The sequence below is a fragment of the Globicephala melas genome, chromosome 17, assembly GCF_963455315.2.
Source record: "Globicephala melas chromosome 17, mGloMel1.2, whole genome shotgun sequence".
In the NCBI taxonomy this organism is placed as follows: domain Eukaryota; kingdom Metazoa; phylum Chordata; class Mammalia; order Artiodactyla; family Delphinidae; genus Globicephala; species Globicephala melas.
The window spans coordinates 10409034-10435763 of record NC_083330.1 but is presented as its reverse complement, the minus strand read 5'-3'; the positions used below and the strand labels follow the sequence as shown (position 1 = coordinate 10435763).

Below are 26730 nucleotides of genomic sequence, written 5' to 3'. Positions count from 1 at the left end.
GTTGTCTCCTGCCTGTGAAATGCCCCGCGCTTTGGGGGCTGGGCCACAGCTGTCTCATCCCTCCCCTCCTCACTCCCATTCAGAGCCCCCATTGGCTCCTTCCTGGTGCTCAATGGATCTGATTGGGAAAGGATTTCCCTGTCAATCACAGCTATTGTTTATGCGCTTTAATGGCAAATTGAGAGCACTTTTCAGGAGCAGTCACATTTTAATAAAATGTTGCTTGCTTGTTTCTTTCAGAAAGCACCATTCTTGAGGTCTTGCGACTATGCTCCTTTTCTGGCATCTTTCGCGTCGTTCAAGAGGACTTGACACTACACTTAGAGAGCCAGGACTGCTGTCTGCGAAAGGGAGACTTTGTAGGCATCTTTCCTCCCGTCTTACATTATGACCCTGAAATCTTTGAAGCTCCAGAGGTAAATAAACATCACGCCGGTATTGCTCCCTCTTAGATACTGCACGCACATTCCTCTCCCTCGTGATCGCTCTTTCTCTTACCATCTTGTTCCAGAAAGAATTTGAGAGAGCTTAATGACTCCTGTTTTTCCTTCCAATGAGAACATTTTCCTATTTACTGAAAGGTTTCCTTAAGGATCTCTCTTTCAAAGGTTTCACGATCTATAAAGAGAAATACAGCGATGAGACTAAACTCCAGTTCCCTCAACTGAAAGGAACGTTGATACCTTGATGGACACTATTCACTTGAGGCCTAAATTAAGTTTTGCTTGGCAGAGAATTATTAAAACCCATGGAGGGCTAGCTATTGACAGGTGGCTTAGAGAATAAATAATGACTCTTCTGCTAAGTGTTTCCAGAGTGGGGTTGACTGTCCCAGAGTCAGATACCGTCCTTGCCAGAGTTAAGCTCATCTACTTTTTCACCTCTTACTAAAGGTATGTGCCCCTTCTTGATCAATTAGGATGGCATTATGAACTTGAGATTGTGAAGCTGCTGCTCACAGGTAAAGCTCTGAGGGTAATTGTGTCATCTCCTTGTATTTTTTTCTGAAGCTGGAGTTAATGAATATCAAAGACTAGAAATTAATCCACCTTGGCTCATCCCTTAATACCACTTCAGAGGTTCACCACCTGCATGCAAATTGAGCAGAGTCATCTTCTGCCTGTGCTTCTCAGGAAGTCACGTTGTTGCTGCAGTGGTTTTTGTGTATAAAATGCCATGTTTCAAAGGGAAACTTCTGTGCTCTTTTTGAGCAGTTTAGAGCTGAACCACTTTTAAACCCGTTTCTAAGATGTTTTTCAGCCAGGCTGGATTAAAATCTTGTTGAATTTTGGAAATTAATAAGAAAAGGACAAACTTCAAACACAATGAGATAATTAGCATTTATTTCATCAGCAAAGGCAAAATTGTTTAAGTGAGGGGAGAATGTACATATGGTTTCTGTGTATTTCAGAAGAGGCGTTATGTGAATAATGATAGCAGATAAGAAGTAGGGTATTGGTGAGTGAATGAACATTTTTGCAGACAACAGGCTTCATCTCCACGTTTGTAAATATCAAAAAAAAAAAGAAATTCCCTACGGAACTAGGTGGTCAATAAGTAAAGCAAGTAAATAGCTAATATTTGAAAAATATTTTAAAATTTAAAAAGTTTCATTTCTATCTACAATTTTTAATTTCTGCTTAGTATTTTTATTATCTGAGTATCCTGCTAGTCATCAAGTTTATTATTCATGTCACAATAGTAAAATCAACATTAAAGTTATCAAAAAATAATAAATGTTTACCAAACACCACCGTTGTTAAGGTCTTAGGGATCCTCCTGTTCTCTATCCCCAACCCTGCCGCCATGATGGAAAAGACCGTGAGTTGGACTTCTAGGAATTTAAATATCGAAGCTAAACATTTGAAAGTGTGTCGATTTATACTTTTCCTGTGGCATGCTAAATATCAATGCCCAAACTTTACATCATAAAGAGTAGTCGGACGGGTTTGCCTCATAGTAAATCTGTGGGAAGAACAAAATTGCAGTATTGGGAACTCTGACTTAGCATCATTAGGGCAGCTCTAGCTTGAGTTGAAGAGCATTCTCTATTATTTACTAGACTTAACATTAGCCAACTATGCCTGACTAGTGTTCAAATCAACTAGCTAATTTTTGCTATGGTATTGTTCCCTTGAAATTAGTTGCGGAATGCTGATAGTTACCGGCACAGAGAAAAAATGGTATAGTTCAGAACCAATTTTATATGATTTGGCAAGGCCTTTATGTAATCATTCATTCTATAAACATTTACTGAGCACTTACCACTCTCAGGCTTATGGATTGATTCCTTTTGTTCTTAATCACTTAGGATGGCAATAAGTAGATGGTATAGATGCTCGTGTAACAGATGCCCATCCCAAAACAATCATGCACTAACAGTAAGAAAAGAGAAGAAAGTTCTGGAAAATTCCATCCTTGGCCTTTGTCACGGACAGCACTATCCCAGGAGCTCATCCGAAGTTCATACTCCTCACTGCCTGACTTTTGTACCCTACAGATCTTGAATGAGAAGACCAGCCCTTAGATATAGAAAGTAGCCAATAGCTCTTAGGCTAAAATCATGAGGAAGACCAACTCCAGATATAAGTATAGTTATTCTCAGAGGACATGGAACCTGAGGTGCCTTCGTGGAACATTGGTTCCCCCCAACCCAATGAGGCATGGTTTCAGGATGTTCAAGCCCAAGAGACCCTAGAATATTTCATTGTAGAAACAGGTTATATCTTCCTTCACCCATCTCTCTATTGTTGAATGCCTCTCTTGTCCACCGAGAGACTCCAGGTGACTCCACAGTAATCCCCCTTAATCACTTCTTCTTTGTCCCTGATTCCCACCTCATTCCTCAGAGAATCTGCCACTGCTCACTCTGTGGCCTGGGTGTACCTTTGTTTTGGGGCACACACCCCACGGTATTTTGCAATTACTTGTTTGCCTGTGTGTCCATATACTGTAAGTTCCAGGAGGGGAGAGACCTTGTCCTTACCTTCTCTGAATTCTCAGTGCCTGGCATGCAGGAGACCCATAGAAGGAAATAAATAGGAGGTGCTGAGATGGATGAATGTTCTGAAAGTGAAAATATACTTAAGTTGAAACGTTAAATCACTACAGATATCGCACATTCAGATGTGTACGGGGCCTAATTAGATCCAGTAGATGAGGTGGCTTGTGTGTAAATATAGCAATACTATCAGGAGTGGTGAGAACTCTGGTGAAAGGACAGCCCAGGAGGCATCTAAGGGAGACCATGTGGCTACTTTGGAACCAACCCTCAGTCCTTAACAAGCATGTAGACCTGATGCGACCAAGTCATTTTTATTATTTTTTTTAAACTTCAGATTCCTGGGTGAAGCTTAGAATTTTTAAACGTTTGGAGAAATTAAGTTTAAAACGCAATGTAGGCTAAACAAAAAATGTTTGGGAACCTAATTGGGCCTGTAAGCTAGCAACACGTAAACTGTGTTAAGAAGTATTCTTTTCCTGAATATGGGTTCCTTAGCTTATTGTAATGTTAGCCAGTCGGGTGCCACGTGCTGATGTGGAAAAGAAAATTGGCACGTGAAATTAAAACAATGAGAGAGAGCAAAAGGAACCACCTGTTCCCAATTCTCTTTTCTTTCTTTATCGGTCTAAATGCTACCCAAGAAAATCTAGATGATCTCTTAATTAACTAGGAATGGATACTTTTTAAAAATTTTATGAAGGCTTCTTCAAATTTGTCAGTTGTCAGCCAGAATTCTAGCCACTGGCTCTCAAGTGATCAGTAAATGGTGATGATTACTTTTCTGCCAAAATGCAGCATCCAAAAATAGAGCTATGGAGAAGACCAGATCTATTGGTTGGTTTTTCTATGGAGGTGCTGAGGTATAAAGGGCTGGGCCATAGGGAAGAAACAGCCAACATTTAAGATGGTAACGCATTACCTTAACCATATAGCCTCCTAAAGTAAGGACACAGGGAAACAACAAAGTAATTACAAAGCCTCTGACGTACCCCCAACCCCCCCGCCAAGGCTCTGAAGACGAAAAGCCTTATTTCACCTCATGCAAGTCTGCCCAACCTACTTCTCGGAGGTGTAAGGATTATAAAGTGATAAATTTGAAAGCCCTTGAAAAAATTCTAAATCACTATAAAAATTGTTGTATCAACATTCTTTTGATTATTTCCACTATTATTAGAATATACTAGTCATGACAAATGTGGAAATACTCTCAATAATTTTTTGTCTGTCTCTCAAACTGGAATAGAGATTGTGCCATTTAGGACATTTCAAGGATACAAACATAAACTGATCAACCACTGAGCAACCAAACTTCAATGCTGCACATACAGGAAGTGCTAAAAAGAAGCTGTTGAACCGAACTAAACAAAATTTGGAGGACACAGATTAGGGTGGTATGCAGTGTTCCTCAGTCACTCATACCCAAAATTCTTCTCTATCCAGGAAATTGTATCGTCTACCCAATCTTTATTTCTAGTACTAAATATTATACCATTTTCCATTTGTAAACATTTTCTATTTGAATATTCATCTACTCTTCATTCTCTCCATCTTTATTTATTCATTCAATATCTCTGTTTTCTTCAAAAGTTTGAAGATTGCTTTTAAAATATACTTTACTGTCATGTATTTATTCACTAATTCAACAGACATCTATGGAACCTCACTGTGCATAGCACTCTGGTGGGGCTTCGAAAATATGGAGATAAATAAGACAGTGTGACACCTCCCATCTCCTGGGATTTCTTGCCTTGCCATCTCCTGAGGGCTAGCTTCAGCCTGGTGACAGCATAGCTGCAGCCTTGCAGGCATCATATTCACATATAACCAGGTCTAGAGGAGGAAGAGTGATGGACCATGTTGTCGTGTTTTTCTTTCTTCACAAGAAGAGAACTTCTCCCAGATGGCCCCATACACTCCTCCCCTGTAGCACCGAGAGACGGGTTCATACACCCTCTCCTAAATCAGTGAGAGGCCAGAGCAATGTGATTACCACAATTGGTGCCTCGAGAGATCTCATGCAGAAGAAAGATGTTGAGGAACAACCACAACAGTCAGTAGAGGAGTGATGGGGAATTTCAGTGTCTCATGCTTTTCTCTTATGATTTCTCTGTTCTTCTCCATTGAATAATATTGCATTTAATTGACCCTTTTTAATCATGAAGCACCCAGCTGTTATGGTCACTGCAACATGACAAATCCTGTATTCAAGTTGTTCCAGATCAAAGATCAAAGCATCTTGAGCTTTCTAACTTTTTGTTCTATGTCACTGTGACCCCAGAATTTCTGGGGTGGGACTATTACACCCCTTCTTTTTTTCTAAAACCAGACTATATTCTTAGCAGCTGCCACAAGCCCATCCTAAAATTGGCTCCTGCTTGGGTTCTCCATGTCCTGGCAACGGAAAACAAACTGAGAAGAAATTTTGACTCAAAAAGCTATTTATGCCCATATGCCCTTTGAGCTTAATGGTAGCCACAGAGCAAAAGAAGTTGGCCTTTTCCCTTCTTGTTTCATAATATAAACAACTAAATAGGAATTTCTATGATATTTATTGTGAGGAAATCGAATGGAAGGTGATGGAAAACTAGAGGAGTGACATTACTGGTTGACTAGATGTTTGGGGGTATTGAACGTATGCTAACTGAACATGGCAGGGCTGGGAGAGCACTTCGGCATTCTTTGTTGGTCACTGTGACTTCTCAGCTGCATATTCATGTACACAAAGAAATATAGAAAAGCCATGCCAGTCTCTGGTTTATTTATGATATCAGCACACTACGAAGTCATAACCCAAGCTAAGTTTTCCTTTTGCATGTTCTGGCTTAAACCATAGGACTGACCACAGGGAGAGCTTTTCAGAATAGAAAACCATTTTGTGGCAAAATTGACATCAACTGGTTTGGCCTAGGGAACGAGCTCTTGGGAAGAGCGCTGGTCTCCTCAGATTGGTCAGTAAGAAGGAGGAAGCACCTGTACTGAACCCAGGCAAGCAGGCTTGGGCCCCAGTAATGGAAAAAGATTTACTGGGAGAGAGTACCGTATAGCCATCCTATCTCCAGTAACAAAGTGGATGTCCACAGAGAATGTCCTTATCCGTACTACAAGGATGGACAGATACTTTTAGGTTAGCACTGGTTAGATCCTATCCAGATACATCCCAGAACTATCTGTGGGAAAATATACTTGCACTCTGATGCAGATTAATTTTGCCATTATGATTTCATCAACTTGCAAGTTTAGGGGGTGGAATAGAAACCACACAAAATGTGTTCTCTAAGCTTGAATATTTATCAACATCAGTATCCTAGGTAATTGGGGATAAAACCAATACTTTTAAAGGAAATGATTTTGCTGACATGAATACTGACATTGAGTGAGAAAATCAGATCATCTGTGACGGATTCAGGATTTATACGTGAACTGTAGGGTTTTCGCTATAACCTAAATGCTTTCAGTCTGACCTGCTTCTTTGCCTTTGGCTTCATAGTTCATAGCAAAGCTGTGAGCTGAGCAGGTCTAATGCTAATGAGCACCGCGTACGGGAAAGACTTGGTCATTGTCATGCGCGCCATGTGCGTTAATGTAATCGATGGTTTAATTCACCATGGGCTAAAATAAGGTCCTTCAGTGTCCTCTCAGAGACTCACACGAGAGTAAATTAAGATGGAGGACCCAACACCCTCCATAAACCAGTCCCGTAATTTTCTGGAACAAGTACTATAACTTACTTGTGAAAACAACTCAGAAGCCAAGAGAGTTAACCCAAAGAACACTCATTCTAAATAGAGCTGTCATAGGAGAAAGTCGATACAACGTCAAAACACAAGCCAGACCGATTTTGTGGCTTAGTTCTTCTCTAGTGCCTAATGTGAATCTTATTATTTAATATCTATTTCATCCCAACACTAAATCCTAAACTCATCCTTCTCATCCCTCAGTAGCTGATGGGAAGGGATAGAGAAGGGCACACGAGGGATCCTTAGGTAGGCAGCCTCTGGGGCCAGTAGGATTCACTGTCCGCTAACCATGGTAGCTCTGCAGGAGCCCTTCCCTCTACCCAGCATTGGTATTTCAAGTGCCCGTATGTGGAGACCCACCTTAGAGAACAAAAACAGAAATACTGCCTCTATACTTAGGAAACTCAGTGTAGGAGAGAAATGTGAAGAAAAGTCATATAGAAAAGTTTGAATTTGTTTGATATGGGAGAAGTAATTTTCTAATAACACTGGGGTTTTTTGAAAGTTCATACGTGATTTGCACTTAGTTAAGTTTTACTTCCTGGTATTTTCTGGGTTAAAAGAAGCCTTTTAAGAGGGCAGGGAGGGGCTTCCCTGGTGGCGCAGTGGTTGAGGGTCCACCTGCCGATGCAGGGAACACGGGTTCGTGCCCTGGTCCGGGAAGATCCCACATGCCGCGGAGCGGCTGGGCCCGTGAGCCATGGCCGCTGAGCCTGCGCGTCCGGAGCCTGCGCTCTGCAACGGGAGAGGCCACAACAGTGAGAGGCCCGCGTAACGCAAAAAAAAAAAAAAAAAAAAAAAAGATGGGCAGGGAGAGCGGGCAACTGTGTGAACCTGAACTCAAACTATTTCATGGAAATTTTTTATTTTAACACTCTGTTTTCTTCTTTACAGGAGTTTAGATTTGATCGTTTTACAGAAAGTGGTAAGAAGAAAACCGCCTTTTTTAAAAGAGGGAAAAAGTTGAAGTATTACCACATGCCATTTGGATTTGGAGTCAGCAAATGTCCAGGCCGATTTTTGGCAATAGTTGAGATAAAGCAATTGTTGGTTGTATTTTTAACTTATTTTGATTCAGAAATAATTGATGATAAGCCCTTAGAACTAAACTACAACCGCTTTTTGTTTGGTATACAGTATCCAGACTCTGATGTTTTATTTAGGTACAAAGTAAAATCTTAAAGAAGCTAAAAGGAAAGAAAGGAAATCTATCAAAGCTAACCTAAATGTCCTTAGCTCATCTATTTGTTTTTAATTTCTTCAAATGTAATTGCTTTGTTTGTTTTAAAAGTGCCAATTTCTGTTTGATCTAAGTCCAGTCTGTACTTCCTCACAAAACCCATCAAAAAAAAGAAAGAAAGAAAGAAACAGCATGGTGGCATGAAATTGACATCAAAATCAACATAATGATTAACTTAAAGTAGCTTTTTTTAAGTTTCTTCATACGTATTGTGATTTGCAATGTCATAGTAAATGTGCCGTCACAGCAATAGACTTGACACTGTGGGATTTTTCTAAAGTCCCGAATTCTTCTCTAATACGTAAGAATACACTTTATGTACTAATGGAAATTTGTGCTGGAAATGGACACAGTCTAACAAATTCCAAGTTCTCAGAGAAGAAGGAAATTAAATTTCCATGAGATACACTGGATGAAAATGTTCCCTTCAAGTATAATATCAATAATATCTATATTGCCAGGGTACGTTTGCATTAAATGAGTTTTGCAGTAGATTAAATGCTTCAACTTCACTTCAATATTTTATCATCCGTAAATGTTCTTTATTACTTTGTATACTGTGGCTCAATAGAACAAAATTTCTGGTTATATAAGGCCACTCATGTTCAAGTGAGACACTGATAAGATTTATCAGTGTAAGAACACACAAAAACCTATTATATATTCAGCAATCGCCCTAGACATTAGTATTAGGTTTATTGTAGGAGTAAATATTGAGCTCAGTACAGGACTGATTGTAGCATTTGACTCCAGTGTAAACTATAAGGGTTATGCCAGTGTTGGAATTAACTTTCCTAAATGCTTCCATTTACACCAACTGAGAAACTAGATAGCAGTATTTGTTCTTGACGCCTCACCTCTTGGACTTGGAGTTTATTTGAATTACAACATTATGTAATACAGTATAATTCCATGTGCCACAATGCAGCATAGTGTGGAGGATTCAAAGATTGCTAGTATCAGATTGCCAAGTGATTGTCTGGCATCCTACCTAACTGCTGATGCCATATATAAACAGGCAAAGCAGGTCATTAAACCCAGTTAATTCATGCTGCATTCTTTGGAACTTCTGATATTTCGGAAATGTGCTATTGTTTTTGAAAAGGAAATTGATTTTAAAAATAACAGTATAAAATACTTAACCATACTTAGTAACTAAATAGTTTTTCTAGCATTTATTTTCTCCTTCCTGAAGTCCATACTCTTAAGTGCACCTTAGTGAAGGTCTACCAGTCTAAACTTTGTTTTTGACAGATTGAAGATGTTTTCCTTTTTGCCCCCATTCCTGAAAGGTGATTTCGCTAGATGCACAAGTCTAGATTGACAGTGATTTCCTCACAGGGCTTTGAGGATATCTCATGTTCTGAAAAGGTTAGCCTTTATTCGGTTTAATTATTCAGTAGGTAGTCTGCCTCTCGGACAGCTTTAACGTGCTCTCCTTGTCTTTGATGTTCTTAGTTTCTGTTTATCATGCTTGCATGTCATGGTGTCTTTCATGAAGTGTAGAATGTTCACAGTCATTATCTCTTTGAATATTTCCTCCCTCAGGCTCCTGTATCTCTCTCTGTACTCCATGTTTGACCTTTTTGCCTCGTATTTTCCCCCTCTAATTTACATTCTCGGTAATTTCTTTTGATCTTCAGATTTCTCTGCCAGTTTATTCTACTCTTTAACCCGTCCATCGAGTTTGTTTCTTCCTTCTTTTTATTTTAACCTCAGGTTCATAGGACTGAGTGATCACATGCCTTATGCCCCTTAGCTCATGGTACACAATTATAATTGGCCCAAACAAGGCCCTCTGGCTTTATTTACTCGTTCTATTTTATCGCTAATGGCCACCATTATACCCCTCCCCATCAGAGGCAAATAGTCTGTGTTTGGTGTGTATCTTTTTATTTGTATGTGTTTTTATAAAACATATGTTATTATCTTGGGTGCATATGTGTTTAATTTTCATAAATGTATATTCTATAAATCATTATTCTTCTTAATGTTTAACTACACTCTATATTTTTAAAGATATATCCATATTACTTTATGTAGATTTAATCTGTTGCTTCTAACTGCTGTATAGTAACCCATAATGTGCACCCACCATGTTTTAATGCTCTATTTACCCAGTGTTGGAAACTGTGTTGGTGGGACAGTTAATTTGGGGGGAGAGGCCAAAGGAGAACCTACACGTCCTCCCACTACTGTGTGCTCCACCCTCCACCCTGAGCTGCAAACCCTGTCATCAGCAGCCTCACCACACGCGCACATACACACGCGCGCTCGCACACACGTGTGCGCAGATGCGTGCACACGCACGTGCAGACACACGCGCGCGCACCTACGTGCGCGCACATGGACGCGTGCGCACGCCCACATGCACGCACGCACATGCACGCACGCACTGACGCGTGCGCACGCCCACATGCACGCACGCACATACACACACGCGTGCCCACACACACACAGGCCGTGTCAGCCTTCATTCTCTGAGATGTTCCAGACTTGTAGACTTGTGTTCCATCCTGTACCTGGTATTTCCACATCATCAGTGTTCTGTGGGTCTGATTCTGTAGTTTGCTTTTCTTTTAACTCTGCCTCAGGATGGCTTGTTTACTGGGCCCATGTTCCTTGGAATTTTATCTCTGGACATTTTTTTAAGACCTGAGTTTAAAGTTCACACCTCCAGAGAGAATTTGCGTTTGCTTTTGTCTGACTGCTGGTGTTACTATCAACTTCAGATCACTTTACATTTTCAACTTGAGTATTTTGAAAGGGGATTGGGAACAACATAGATAGTGTGGGTTCTAGCCCTAAATCAGCCAGACTGCAACCCTATGAGTAGGAATAGACAGGAGAGACTTTCTGGGGGTTTTTTCCCCTTTACCCAAAGTCAAGGCTGAGACAGGCAAGTACACCCACAGTCCTTCTCTGTGGAGCAAGGTTTCTTTCTAAGTCACTTACTGAGGGTGCTGTCTCTGCAAATTCTTGGCTTTGTGTACAGGTCTTGGATTACACGCGCGCACGCACACACACACACACACACACACACACACACGCCCCGCTTGGGCCCCAAGCTTTATCTTCTGCCTGCCACAAAGTATAGCCCATTCGTTTTGTACTAGGACATGTATTCCACCATGTTACCTGAAGTGGAAGCTTCCAGATTCTTAAATTCATCTTAGTAGTACACTTTTGTGCTGCTACAGCAGAGAGAGCACAGAAAAGTATTCCATTCTAATTTCTGCTTAATTTATAGCGAAAGGAATTTAGAGTAGAAGTATTATGTAAAATATTACATAAAAGCAATGGGTGGCAAAACCAAAACAAGAGAGTCTTGTGACAGGCTTAAATCTGGTAATTAAAGATTGTTTATAAATAGAATAAATGTCGTGGAGAAATAAGTTAAAAGACATGGATTCTAGCTATGACATAACTGGTTTGTTTTCATCAACAAGTCACTTTGCCTCTCAGTGCTTCAGTTTCCATATTTGCAAAATAAAAATATTAAGGCCTTTTGACACCAGGGTTCATCGTGAGGATTGAACACAGTAAGATGTGCAAACTGACTTTGAAAAGTGTAATGCAATATACAAACTTAAAGTGTAAAAGAGATACTTTGACAATGTTGTGCCTTTTAAAAACTGTTCTTTTGTATTTGTTAAAGGGAACCATTTTTTGTCATTAGTTAATTCATTATTCATTTATTCAGTCAAACACTTATTGAGCATTTCCTCTATCCAAGATGTGATGCTATGCACTGGATTACCCTTCTTCAAGAACACATAATTTATTAGAGAACACAATACATACCCAACTAATTTATTATAAATGTAGTTGTAATAAATCATCTCCTTAAAACTATTTTAAAATTCTGATTCATCACCAGTTCTAACGAAACTTCCATCACTCATTCCAAATTAGTGTTCTCTAATGAGAAATTACTGTGAGCCTAATTACATACAATAAAACATATACATCAAGTATTGTGATTATATGTTAAAAATCATGAAAACCAAATACAATCATTGAGGCTTCAGACTTGTTTAAAAGCTGTATTTTACATATAGTAAAAACTCATCTTTTCATTTTTAAGCCTCTTCTAAATTTCAAATGAAAGAAAATGAATAACTAAAAATATTATTTTATATCAATGACCAACAGTAATGAAGCATTCAGTTAGCAAACACTAAATGCTCTGAAGATATTCAGGGAAAAGCTATTTATCACTGAGTAAGGAATGCTGATAAGCAACCTATTCGGGGACTTTTATCTGCCTTGTTTGGCTTTCGTGGCGTACTTCATTACATTTTCTCCATTTTCTCATTAACTTTTGGGTCACAAGTGTGAGGCAGAGGAGCTTCTGTACTCAAAATTTGCATGATTCTGTTTATTTTCTCATGAAAAATAATTTGGGTAGCATTTCCTGTAAGCTACTTCTTCAAATTTAACCGCAGAATCTTAAAAACAATTTCAAAGATCAAAGCACAAAAACTATCTAGACTTTGATCTTCGTATAAAACAATGTCAATAATTATAAAACAAGAATTATAGGCCTGAGAATGTACACTGCTTTAATCTATTAAATTTGCCAATATTGCAAACCATTATGTACTTGAACTGCATTATTAGGTATTCATATTCACATACTCAATTAGGAAAAAGTTAGCAAGCCAAGATTAAGTTCCCTGTAGCATTATTTTAAATTACAGTGGATGATCACATAAAGCTCTCTAATGTTTCTCTAAAGCAATTATTACTTAGTCTACTTCAGATTGTTAATCTAAATCAGTGATCATTGACGATGGAACTTTTTTGCTTAAATGTTTACTTTGTTTATAATGTCTTGAGTAAGATAAATTTAATTCGTGAAAATCTCTCCTGAACAATTTTTTAAAGGAGGTAATTTGGCAATACTTACATTTTAAAATATTTTTTAAGCAGAGGAGTGCTGTATATTAAAAAAATAATTGTCCTGAATGTTTGTTTAATACTCTTTTGATTTTAAAATGGTATATAGGTGGATTTATGAGGAAGCAAATTATCTTGAAAAGTCCTTAGGTAAGAAATGCAAGTGCTTTGTAACTCAATTAATGCTGTTTTTTAAGTTTACAACAAGCCAATAAATTAACTTTTAAAGCACAGGTGAATGACTGTGTCCCCTTATTTCCCTACTAGGAGCATGTTGGGTGACAGAAGATTTGATTACAAATAGTAAATTATTTGGGAAATAATTTTGCTGTCTGAAGATCCCCAAATCCCCATCTCCCCCCGACACATACATATACATATATTTTTATTTTCTCATACTTTCGATAAAAGTACATTAATTGTTATATTCAGAATATGTTTCAATGTATTTTCACTTAGTTATTTATGTGGGAAATAAAAACAGATCCAAGTAATATCAGTGACTAATAAGTTTTGAAACAAGCTTATTTTAACCAGGCTGACCTTGCTAGGCTGCAGTTCTTAATAATAGCTATTATTCTGTGGAGAGATGTATAAGAACAACAAGAATGGGAGAGAGATTCCATTTCTTTCCACATAAGAGAGATGTGGTCTTCGTCTTCTGCAGATCACTTTACCACAGATAATGAATGAGGCTGAGTAATATTTGGACACTATTCTGTGTATTCATAGAGCTGAAATGCAAGCTGTAAATAAAACATAACACAGAACATGCTGTTGGTGAAGTGTGGCTTCTTCAGTAACTGTACATACAGCATTTTACTGGGACACTTAGCTTTTCTAAGAAACACTCCATTAATGTTTTAAAGATCGCGCTAGACTCAAAGTGTTCCTGTTCATTTGAACTAGGCAGTTCAGTATTGCTGAACACTTAGTGTAAATTATGTCATTAAATGGACAATCTATGAAATAATTATCTTTGCATTCAATTTTACTCTAAAAAACACTGAGTAAACAATAATTTTGCAGAACTGTCTGGCATTATCCATGGTCATGTGAGTAATAATGTGCATTTTCTATTGAGGATATAGCTGAATAGAAAAAAAGATAGTGGCTATGCTGGTAATTTTAAGTGTGTTTGGTACAGTTTTTGTTAATTTTTTGAGGTATAGTTTATGTTCTTAATTCCTAAATGTATTCATTTTTATAAGGAGAGACATGATATACTCCAGACTACCTAGAAAGTAAATTTAGAAATAGACTCATGAGGTATTTCACTTCCCTTACAACTTACAAGTTTTGTGCTTATAGGAGAAACTAGGGCAATAGAAGTAACAGGTAAATGTAGTAATACCTAATGGTTTATCGTTGAGTCAAATTAAAACACTTATAAAGCACATATTAGCTGGAGATTCTTATTTGTTTGCAAGAGAACATTTATTTCATGTAACTTTTATTTCTAAGAACTAACCGTTAAAGTTAACATATATGTCATTATTACCTGACAACCCACATTTTTAAGTAAGTGATTTTGTCTTTCATGTTCAAATTACTGTTTAAATGAAGTGTACTTTCATTCTATAACTTCTAAGAACTGGCCAGTATATTTAAAATTTTATAAATGCCTTTGTTTTATACTTTAAATGGAATAGTTTTTAAAGTATTTGAAATCACTTTTGAATTTTTTTAATCTAGAAGCATACAGGAAGTAGTACTTTCTCCATGTTTTAAAGTTCAGTATTTTTTTAACTTTATTTTAAACTAATTTTAGACTTACAAGAAAAGCTATAAAAATAGTATTCATTTTTAAAGAAGAAAGTCCTCAGACTAAACAATGCTTGTCAAAAGTTAAACTAAACAGTGATCATAGGACTTAGCCAGTTGCAGATCTTAGTTAATCCTTGACCTTTGGAGATGTTTATCCACAATAACTACCCAATAGGGCAACACACAGGAAGTAACACCTGAGTGGCAGAGATAATTTGCGTGTGTTCCACCCAGATCCTCCATAGTCCAAACCAGTATTTTGTTTTCATAAAAACACAATTTTCTAAGTTTTAAAAAGAGCTTACTTTGTTGAATAATTCCATATTTTACTTAATTACACTCTTCTGAGAGATCTACACTTTAAAGATATATATGCCTGATGCTTCTGTAAAAGAAAATTAAAGTAAGTTATTCCCTGCCCCTGCGCCCTGATACATTCATAGATTTAATAGATAGATTTCCTTTCCTTTCATGGCTTTTCATGTTTCTGTGGAGGCCTGGTTAAGAAAATCTTTTGCTGTTTTTTTTTTTCATGGAAGTCTCAGATGGAGGGGACAGGCTCAGCTTAGCATCTGAATTTTGACCACAGCTCTGCAGAAAGAGACTGTGCATGGCAAATGTAGCTGCACTTGCTTCAACAGACAGTGCATGATTTAGTGTTTTAACCGGTTGGGTACATAATCTGACCCTCTCACATAATGAGAAATTATTTGTCTTCCATTTTCAGAGAGGAGATAAGGATATTTGACACAAATCCTTACACCAAGTTCTTCAGTAATTACCAGAGCAGAGTAAATGCATAAAATGAGGTTAGGCCATGAAGCATTTTTATGTTTAAAACTAAATTCTCATCTCTAAACATCCTTATTAACATAGAAGATTTGAGTGGCAACCATCCTCCTAATAAAATATGAAATCTTTAAGATTGGGAAGCATTGGTAAATAATGGGTCCTTTAAATATCCCTGAACTTTATTCTAAAACTTAGAAATAATAATTGCTTTATATAACCACTGATACCATTTTAGCATTTGATGAAGATGTTAATTTATGGTTAGTTAGCAGTTTATGGTTGTCATTAGTTTTTCAGTTTGGGCCACATTAGAAATCTATTTTTCTTTTTTCTTTTAATCTGAGACAATTAGATAAAGATATGGTTATGTTTTATCTAAAATGTATCATTCTAGTATCACATTTCAAATTATTCACAGATCATAGTTCTTATATGTGCATATATGAATTTAAAAATACAGCAATAAAGTGCTTGAAACAGATCATAAATTTGCTTCATATTTTATTGCATCTCTGAATCAGGTTGAGAAGACAAGGGCAACTATCGTCTTTGGGAAAGAATTAACTCTTTCCCAAGCTGGGAAGGAAAACGACATCACCTTGTGCCTAATAAAAGCCAACTCCCCATCTTGAGCATCCTGGTGACTTCTAAGATAGGCTTGTCCATGATATATTGGGGGCTGGAGGGCTGGTAACCGCAAAACCCTCTTTCCCTTTGCAGTCTAACCTTCCCAGCCCAGTAATTTCTCTTCCAGAGCTCTCTAATCTGTATTTCTGTATCGTCGGAATTCGGGAACACAAGGGAGAGGAAAGAAAGAAAATTCCCACAGGCACATGCACACGCACTCAGGGGGACCTGATAGTTCTGCAATAGTCCACAAGTCTCCTGGATTATGTTAAGACGAGTCATTTAGGAAAAGTGATAGACTTTAACCAAAATCGAGCCTCAAGGAAAGCGAGCACACTTTCTTTGCCTTGCTAGGAAGCGATGAGCTCTTTGGGGCTTAAAATTGGGACGCCTTCACAGAATTCCCGGGATTGGCTCGGCTGCGGGGTGCTTCTTACAAGCCTGTCATCTGCGGGTGAACTCTCCAGGCCACGGGGGTCAGGGGACAACCCCATCCTAGTGCCTCCCCTCGAAAGACAGTTTGAGGCAGAGCCCCCGAAGTTCGCGTTCTGTCCCTAGGCACTTAGAGGTTGAAGGGCCTTGCGCCCCGCAGAAGGGGCCCAGGACGTCAGTGCAGGGGAAGGACCAGGAGAAGGGGTGCTCTGCGGCTGCGGATCCCGAGTCCCTCCCGGGGCGCAGCCTGAGCAAAGTAGCGCGGTGGGCACTCGTGTTGTGGACGTCGTTCTGCCTGCAACCCTGGGCTGGCAGGCTGGCCTGTGGGAAAAGCCGCCCCCTCCTTCCTCCTGCCCTCCCGGGTCCCAGCACAAACACTGGCCCTGGCCCTGGGGCGAAACAGACACCTGGCTATTTTGCACAGTCTACAGAACCCTGGTTCTTGTAAACACTCATCAACCGATTCGAAGAGCCAGAGAGATCCGGCGGGGAGAGGAAAAGACTCTTACCCTGAGAATTGTTTTTACCCTTAAGTTGCTGTCTCCTGGTTTTCCCTCCCGTTTCCTTCGACTGTGCCCAATGTCTGATGTAAAAGGCCAGCTTTAAATCAACCCGCAGCTCATTGGCTTGGCGGATCCAGGGGCATCCAAGTTATAAGCGCCAACGCAGACCCTGAAGGAGATGGGCTCATGTATTTTGCCCACACAACAAAAAATGTTAATTCATGTAAAGTTGCTTGGCACGTGATTAATTCAGCCTGACCTGCATTTTAATTAAAAGAATACTTCTCTTTCTGACGTTTGTTTTGCAATTTAATTCTGTTTAGAGGCAGCACCGTATAGTGGGCCCTCCCCATCCCTCACTTCCCCATTGAATCGCATTTTCATGAAAGCTTTTACCAAGGAGCCTCTCCCGACCAGGATTCATCACCTCCCTCCTTCCACCGGCACACGTTCGGGTCTCCGCTCTGCCGCTCCGCCCGGCAGAGCCGCCACTGTGTGCTGCGAGCCGGGAAGTGAACTCTCATCATTATTTTTCAAAGTCTGGGAAGTGTGTTATCCTTTTTCCTAGTGGTAATTAGTTACCATAGCATCTAATACGTAAATGTGCCCAGAGCACACCATTAACAGTTAAACGGAGGATTCAATTTAACACATGATTATATCTTTCATAAGTCATTACATTGGAAAAGTCAATGCCACTCATGCTGGAGCAATCTCAGGGTCCCGGGCGCGTAGAAAGGTTGGGTTTCGGCATCCGGGCCGTGAGCGCGGAGACGGGAACCCTGTGGAGCCTTGGCCCTCCCTAGAGAGCTGTTGGCAGGAAGGATGGGTGCCGGGTGCCATAGGAGGGAGCGGAATTTAAGCTCAACACAGGGTCTTGGAGGGGATGCCCAGCTACTGAGAGTGGAGAGCGCATTGCTGAGCGCGCGCTCACGCACACGCGCGCGCGGGCGCGCGCGCTCACGCACACACACACACACACACACACACACACACAGGCACCACGGGGAGGGAGGAGGGGTAACTAGTGAGCTCTTCGAAGGTGATCATTTGCTGGTCCTGTAGGAGTCCACGAAAAGCCTCAACGCGCTTCACTCCTGTAGGTACCCCATGTCAAGCTGGAGATGAGACCTAAATGGGAATTCGAAATTAGAGAAGGAAATTGAAATTAGACAGAAGTTAGAGAAGGAAACCGGTGGAATAAAAGCCCAGGTGGGACTCTGGCTCCTCGCTCGGCCTCCTCTGCCCAGTATCAGTTTCCTAAGAAACCTGAGCAGCGGGGATCGTCCCCTGCTCCCGGGAGAAACGCCCCAAAGCGCGGTGGACGAAGGCTCTGGGGCTGACCGAGGTTCTCTGGCAGACGCCGCAGTTTTAGGGTCCAGGATTTCTGTTTTGGCCCAAGGGCACTTCAGCAAGACCACACTGATTCCCTGGTATTCAGTCACCTAGTCCCGAAGTAGATGGTGCACACTGGAAGGACATACTGGGGCCCACAAGTGTGTGGACCAACTTTCCATACTGGGCTGAAATCCAGGAGTCCAGGGGCCCCGGAAAGCGGCCGGGGGTTTTGCCGGGTGTGGGAAGAATTTTCTCTTCAATCATTGGTTTCCTTCCCTAAAAGCTGCTGCTAATGAAACTTTGGAAACATTGGGGTTAGCGCAGGGAAAGCCACCTAAGTAAATCACCGAAAAGTCCTCCCCTGCCCCTTTTAGATGTCCCACATTTATTCCTAGAACCCAACGCTGGTCAGCTCCTGGATTTGGAAAGAGAATTAATTTGTCTGAAATTAGCAAAATGAAAATAAATATTATTAACCCTGCTACTTTGCACAATTGTACATATTTGTCTGACATTCCGACTTATTCTCAACATCCTCTCCTTTCCCCGACCCCCAATCATTTCCAGTCTCCTTCAGGACTAAGGGCTGGAGACTGAGTTATTAAAGGGTGAAAGGAGGGTGAGCTTTCCTTTTTCTCCTGAAGTTCAAGATTTGTTATTTGTACTATTTCTAATACTAGTTGAACAGCACAGAGGTTACAGAGGGAATACATCAAGGAAGCCTTCTTAATAATGAGAAATATTAAGCAGTTGAATCTTGCAGCGAACGTGTCCCCTACAATGTTAACATGCAAAAAGAAAAAAAAACAATTCGACTGATGGCGGCTGTGGTTAATTCCTAATCAGAATGATGGACAGCAGGGCCAGAACAATACAAACTAATGGCTGTGTTGCTGATCACTTTACCCCTTGATTAAAGGCACCCAATTATGGCGCAGAACAGTGTCATAATTATGTTTCTTAATCACATCCAGGAGGTTTAATTGCCTTAACGATGTGTTTCATTAAATGAATTTAGGTATTATAGTAGACAGTTTTCATACACAGTTGTTTTCAAATTAACATAATATTAGACATCGTCATGGAAATTGTTTTAATAATCATAATTAGACGCACCCAGGCTTTGTCTGGTAAATGCTGAGAGACGGGTCTCCTCCTGCCTGGGGGCTGCCCCGGTCTCTTCCCTCCCTCTACTCCCACTCCCAGACTGGGAGGGCTTCAGCTTCAAGGCCCTTTGCTGTTACATTTTCTGAAAAGTTACAGGTTCTGATTAATCTTTTTTGATGGCAAGTGGAGCAGAAAATACCCTCCCTCACCCCCCACTAAGTTTGATGGCATTTAGGGATATCATTATGGGCTGAGGCTACACAGACCAAAACGCATTTAGCAAACGGCCTACAGAGGAAACACTATAACTTCACCATCACTGTCTCTTTAACCTCCACCACAATAAAAATCAAACCTTCTAAATTTGAGGGCATTATTAAAGTCCAAATACAAGCCTATACAGACATTCTTTAATAGAATCAACGCCCAACCCAATCCACACATACTCCCTTACAAATCTCATTAACAAGCAACACTAGAACATTAAAAAAATCTCTATGGGCATTGTTTACGCATATAATTCAACCTGGTTGATTCTTCTGTCACAAAAAAAAAAGCAGGGGGAAGAAGCCACAATACAATCCTTCCTCAGAGAATCCAAATCCATTGCTTTTCCTTGGCTTTTAGGAAGTTGGAGATGGAAATTTTGATAAAAACTCTTTAAGAAACTTTACCCTCTCTGATGGGCCCTGGCATGGTAGTTAACAATGCCATACAGAGTGGGAGAAGAATTCCAGGGAGGGCAGGGCCTTCAAAGTTCATGCCAGCAAACAGGAGCTCTGGACCTCCTCTGGGTCTCACCACTGACCCCATTTATCAATCCTCCAATGACCAGGCCCAGCCATCGTCCTTTAACAAGAAAACAAGTGAACTAGGGCTGCTCCTAATTGTGTATCCCTGACAAAACTTTAGTTCCACCTTCTCTGAAACTCCTTTCTTTTTTGTTACCTTTCAAGCAAAGAGTAACACAGAAGGGAGGTGATTGCTCCCTCCACAAAGCACAGCATAATGAAATGTTTGATCAAAATATTTTAATAAAGATTCTCTCTGACATAGATACACATACAAATGGTTGTACATAGCTGTCATAGTCTGATTGACCTATTTAATATATATATCATTCTTTACACATCCAAAACCCGCCAATAGATCCATCATAGCTCCCCACTCATCATCCAACCTGACAAACTGAATTAGTATTATCTGCAAGGAGTGGAAAATAGCAGGACTCCATTTTTAAAAAAGGTTTTCTTGATTTTCGTAGGATAGAAAGGCAGGCAAACAGCCATGCAAACTAAAACTGAAAGCTCGCTTTGGGTAAATAGCTTCTTGCTCTTCCTTAGTTTTATTTTATTTCTTTTAAAAATTTTTTTAGAAAAATAACAAAGGATTTCACACCATAGGCAAATCAAACCAGTCTTTCAACTTAAATAATTCTCCACAGTTAAAATAACTTATATATGTATACATATATTAAAAGCAATTAAATTAGACCTTTTAAAAATGCACAGCACAGCCTGGAAAAATATTTGCTTAGCATGTTCTTACTTATAGGATCTATTGCTGTGATGTCTTTCCTTTTTAGAATGCAAAGGAGTCCCCTTTCAAAAAAAGAGATCAATTCATTCATCAATTAAGAATACACCTTTCCTGTAATTTTTGGACTGAAGCAATTTATTAAAGCTCAATTTAAATACAGGGATGATGCAGCTGAAGATATCCAGGTGACCTTTGATAAACCTAAGCAGCTCAGATACATCAGTATGTCTCTTCATACTTGTTGGCAAATAAACCCTTTTAAACACTTGGCACACAATATAAGTTAATCTATAAAACAGAATTTTAGAGGCATTAAAAAAAAATCTGCACATAAGACCCCATGACCTTAACACAGGATAAATACTGTTGATGTGGAAGGGTCATTGAAGAATAACAAATAAATACCATGAATCGTTAATACATCATTGCAGAGTGGAAAGTAACAAGGTGCACATAAATATTTTTAAATGCAATTCTGTCAGCCACAGTCAGTTTTTTTTTTAATATCACTCTTGCCAAAACTTTTGAGCATTTTCACAGGATTAAAGTTCAGAGACAATAAAAAATACAAGTCTTTCATAGCAACGTGTCTCTTCCTGTTTTTGTTTTTTGTTTTTCTTTTCTTCATTTAAATAAATCTACATTTCAAGTTTTTCTCCTGGCTCAGAATCAAAATTTATTTTCAAGTGCCCTTTCTGATTTGTCTGAATGAATATTCCGTGCCACAAGCCACCCAACCCCGGACGACTCCTCTCCCCCTCAGCACTGGCCAAATTCACAATTATTAGTAGGATTACTATTTTGCCACGTAATACTCTCCACGCTTAATAACACCTACTTCTCAACTTATTTTTTACCCTTAAAGGAAAACTCTGCTTCCTCGCGGTCTAGGCTGCCACCAAAGTTGCCACTTTTCCGAGAAAAAAAGACATCCATACTCTATCCCAACTCCACCTCCCTCCTCCCTCCCTCCCCACCCCGAAGACCGAGATTCTGGGGATGTCGAGGCCAGAAGTCCCGTTTGTCTCTGATAGCTCTCCGCAGTTCTCGCCTCTGCTTTTGTTTTCTCTGCAAATGTTTCACGACTACGAGAGGACCAAATAAAGGGGGGTGGGGAGCAGCTTTTCACTGTCCTCTAGCTTTGGGGTCGGTCTTATGTTTTTCGGGGGGTGGGGGGTGTTTAAGGCTTCTCCGTGCACTGTTTGCAGAGGCTGGAGGAGACGCTATTGAACAGGGCGCACTTCTCCGGGCAGGTGGCGGCCGGGGGCAGCCCGGCGCTGAACGGGTAGCCGGCAGCCTGCTCGTAGGCGCCGAGCGCCGGGTGCAGGGCAGCGGCCGCCGCCGCCGCCGCCGCGGAGCTGGGCAGGGAGGCGGCCGAGATGGCCTGGCCCTGGTTGAGGTAGGCGACGAGGCGCCGCATCTCCTCCAGGGCCTGCGCCTGCATGAGGATATAGTTCTTGGCGAGCAGCAGCGTAGCGATCTTGGAGAGCTTCCGCACCGAGGGGCTGTGCGCGTAGGGGATCACCGCGCGCAGCTCGTCCAGCGCGTCGTTCAGGTCGTGCATCCGCCGGCGCTCCCGGGCGTTGATGTTGAGCCGCAGCGCCTTTTGCTCTTTGGATTTCTTGCTGCTGCTGCCGCCGCCGCTGCCGCCGCCGCCGCCGCCACTGCCCCCGCCGCTGCTGCCCCCGCCGCCGCTGCCGGCCGGGCCCCCCGGGGGGGCGCTGGCGCCGCCGTGGAGGTGGGCGTTGGAGCAGCCTTCGGCCGCCTTGACGCCGCCGCCTCCCGCGCCCGGGGAGGCCCGCGGGTCGGCGCCGCCGGCCCGCAGAACCAGCTCGCAGCGGCCGTCGCTGTCGTCGTCGGGGCTCTGCTCGCCGCCGCTGCTCTCGGCCACCGAGCCCCGGCTGGCGCTCTCGCCGTATTTGAGGCACAGAGCGGCCCCAGCCGGCAGGCTGCTCAGGCTAGGTTCGCCCCCAACGCCGGCGGTGCCCACGAGCAGCCCGGGGACGCCCACCCCGCCGCCGCCGCCGCCGCCGCCGCCGCCTCCCCCGGGCGGCGGCAACAGCAGCCCTGCCCCTTCGGGGTCAGCCGGCTCGAAGCAGCCCAGAGGCGACGAGGAGGAGGACGCCGGGCGCTCCCGAGGCGGCGGCGCCAGGGACAGGTCCATGCTCGGGGGCGGGGAGCGGAAAGCCGCCTCCAAGCGCTTGGCGGCGGAGGCGCTCAGGCTCTTGTGCAGGAAGAGGTCGTCTTCGCCCGCGGCGGCCGCGCCGAGGTGCAGCCCGCGCTCCATGGTCCAGCGCCGGCCGCCGCCGCCTGGGCTCGGGAGTCGGGCGGCGCCGCAGCCGCGCCCGAGCCGGGCTCTGGGGCTGGTGCGCGCGTCGGTCCCGGTGCTGCTGGCAGCCCTCTCCCCTTCTTTTTCTTTTTCGCCTTCCCCCGCGCTCGCCGCCTCCTCTTCTTCTTCTTCTTCGTCTCCAGCCGATGGTGCTGCCTGCTGGGGCTCACCATGGGCCGCGGCCCCGCATGGTGGGAGGGTGGGCGCGGAGGGAGTGGAGCCGCCGCCGCCGCCGCCGCCGCTCTGAGCCCAGCCCCGCGCCTTCTCTCCGCACCGTTTATCTTGCTTGGATTCACCTTCAAGAGATTTCCGGACCCATCAACCAGCCGCCGCCACAGACGGGGGAGTCTTTTACATCATTATCTCTGAGTAGGTTATTATGAAGAAGAGTCGCCTGTTGGGACAGAGCTTTCTACCCAATCAGGTTAACGTTTTAATTAATAGGATTAAAACGGTAACAAACAATCGCAGGCGCTATCTGGCCGCGAGTCTGAATAGTTTCATTTCCCAGGTCTGAAGACAGGCAGCAGCTAGAGCTTTATAAAAGGCGCCTGCTCCATTATTCTGCCTGCCATCTGTATACACAGCTTAGCGCATATGTTTGCAAGGCGCTGGGTCCTGTTAGTAACCCAACAACTGCCTTTAGCTTGACATGTGTGGCGACTTTCACTCATCAATGAGCACACTAAAAGCCCTACTTAGAGCCGAGGATGTTCTTTGCTCCTTCAGCAAATTGTAGATCGGCGGCGAAGCCTGGGAGTCCCGTGGAAAGCAGACGCCTCCCCCCACTGCACCCCCCTCCCCACTGCCCTTCCCTCGCCACTACTGTCTCATCCTGTGCTACATGACCCTTTCCGGGGGAGGCTGATACTCCACCCCTGTTCCTAGGATGACTCTGGTCTGGATGTGGAGATGGGATTTTCGGGGGGAAGTGGTGTCTCCGCTGGCTTGCCCCAAATTCACCCAAGATTCTTAGTAAGACAGCAAAGCGATCGCCCCCCCCGCCCCCCCCCCCCGAACACACTGCCTTATTCCGCCCCCGCTCACCCACTCCCTGCCCATTTCCTACCCGGACTGAGGCGGTGCTGGGGGAGAGGGGAGAGGAGGGGTGGAGGAGGAGAGAAAGAAAATGAAGATCGAGTTGCGTATGCAGCCCATTAGATTTTTTTAAAGGGAGGGGGGTGCTTTTGCAGCCGTCTCCAAAGAACGGCTACAGTGATGGTGATTAATGAAGCACAGGATTTCCTAAACAGGAAGAAACTGATTGCTCAAACTTTCCTCAAGATGAAAATCCAGCTGTTTCGGAAGAGTCAACTTCACCGGTAGTCAGATCGTCTCACACACCAAGGAGGACATTTGTGCACATTTATTTACCCAGAAACGTAGCCGCCATAGCTAGGAAGCCATTCAGGGACATCTGGGTCTGCCTCGGTTCTTAGAGGGAGAGGAAGGCGAAGTGTGAAAACAAGTGCTCCTCTTCGGATGGGAAGTGGTACACGCGGTCTTCCAGCTCCTGTGTCCCGTATCTGGGAGCACATGGTATTTAGCGGCTGGTTTTCATCCTTATGACATAAGTAAAAACAATATTTCCCAACACCCTCCAGTAAATCTCTCTTATGTGGCAGAATTACTGAAGCTTATGAAATTTTTGGTTTCTCTGGTTTCATTAAAAACCTTTTAATTGTGGCTTTCAGAGTTGGCCCCAGGTGTTGGACTCTTTTCATTACATTTTGCTCTAATGTGATGAAATTCTAATTCTCTCCTTACCATATGGTTAAATTTCCCCACTGAGAATTAGTTGAAAAAGGAGAAATAATCTATTAATCTCTGTAATAGATTCACAAATGAGGTTCGCCACAGAACCTGTTTTTGAATGGTAATATCAGAACAGTTGGGCGCCTTATTTCATAAAGGAGGGGTGAGGACGGCATAGAAACGTCTGCATTTTCACCTGAGGAAAACGGGCCCAGCGGTATCTTTTCAAAATAATTGCCTGAGATTCAGTCTCACCGGGACAGAAATGCTACGCAGTCATCAGCTACCTTCGTGCCTTGGGATTGACTGGATCCCAAAGATTGAGAAAGAGCAGGCGAGCTGCGGGACGTTTTCCAGCCTGGGACCCGGGCCGGCGGCTCTGGAAGGCTCGAGCCGGCCCACGTGTCTCGCCTGGGGACCCCAAAGCACGTAGACGTGCGGGGCGGCCCTTCGCTCACCGCTTCCCTCCCGCCTCCGTCCCCCGGCGCGCGCAGCTATTAACCTCCAGCTTTAGGAAGCTAACGACACGCTCCTGTTACTGTTTTTCAATTAGCAGCTTTGTTGTCACCGGGCTCATAAACAAAGGTTCTCTATAAACACAGGTGAGTCGTGTGTGCCTGATACTAACTGACCAAAGAACTCTGGCCACTTAGGGGAGGACCGAGGCTGGCACCGTCGTGCCTCTGGGCGGAGTGGAGACACGTTTCCAGTGTCTGACTCGATTCTCCCTCCGGCTCCCCTTTCTAGAGCGCTGGCACTTTCCGCAGGACGCCTGTATTCCTGCCGGCCACTCAGTGGGCACTAGAAGGGTGAAGGAGCTACCATGTCCGGGCCGGGTGGGAGCTATAGGGTTTAGCTACGAGCGCCACATGGGGCTATGCCCTGCGGGACAGGACTGGCCAAGCTGGGGCCACCGCCGAAAGCGGCCAAGATGCCGCTAGATCCGCGACCCCCGACAGACTCCGGTCCTGCGCCGCTGTCAGATAACTCAGCCCCGAAGAGCACCTCCTGGCCCTTCCCGGACCCCACTTCCACGCCCTCCTTCCTCTTCCCCCGCTCCCCGCTTCCGCAATCGAAACTTCCGGAACAAACTTTTGCGCAGCTTTATTTCACTCAGTAGGAGCCCCAAACCTCTTTCCTTGGCAGTTCAAGAAAATCCCCCTGGTCTCCTCGGAGGAGGTGACTGCTTAATAGTCCCTGGAAACTTAGATTTTGGAAAGTGCCGAAGAATTTATAGGAGCTTTAAATGTGGGCCTTATAACAACCTTCGGGGAATGGTCTTTGAGGTTTATGCACTCGTAAACTTTTGCTGATTGCTTCTGGGAAGTTGTCAGGCACTTAAGGCTGCATTTATCTCACAGGGCAATGAAAACACATCTGCCCGGTGTCTCGTTACCTGGTTTAATCGTCGCCAGCCCTAAGTCACGGCCTAGGCTCTTTCTCCTCACTTGGGTGATCCCGCCGCCTGGTTTCGGGCCAGTGAAGGGCTAACGTCACCTGCTCACTTAGCACCCTCTGGCCGTAAGAGCTCCAGAAAGCTCTGCGCTTGAACTTTGCTCTGCCAAGAAGAGGGGAAAGGGCCTGGGTTCCTGCTATAACTAGCAAGTTGTAAGGAGAGCAGAGGAAAAGCCAAAATAAAAAATTTCTGGTTGCCTGGG

The 26730-nt window shown here is 43.1% G+C and overlaps 2 protein-coding genes across 3 annotated transcripts in view; one reads left to right on the top strand and one right to left on the bottom strand.

The window, feature by feature from the left end:
- The window catches only part of CYP7B1 (cytochrome P450 family 7 subfamily B member 1), a 188234-nt gene extending 173770 nt beyond the window's left edge, over positions 1-14464 (top strand). For both annotated transcript variants that reach the window (XM_030859659.3, XM_060287280.2), the window contains 2 exons: positions 241-416; positions 7636-14464. In XM_030859659.3, the coding sequence (XP_030715519.1) occupies positions 241-416; positions 7636-7923 (464 nt within the window). In that variant the 3' untranslated portion in view covers positions 7924-14464. The remainder of the gene's footprint in view (positions 1-240; positions 417-7635) is intronic.
- Positions 14465-21615: 7151 nt separating this feature from the next.
- Positions 21616-24088, bottom strand: BHLHE22 (basic helix-loop-helix family member e22). The gene has a single exon (XM_030859825.2). It carries the CDS (start codon positions 23273-23275, stop codon positions 22169-22171), a length of 1107 nt encoding a protein of 368 aa, XP_030715685.2. The 5' UTR covers positions 23276-24088; the 3' UTR covers positions 21616-22168.
- Positions 24089-26730: the final 2642 nt, after the last annotated feature.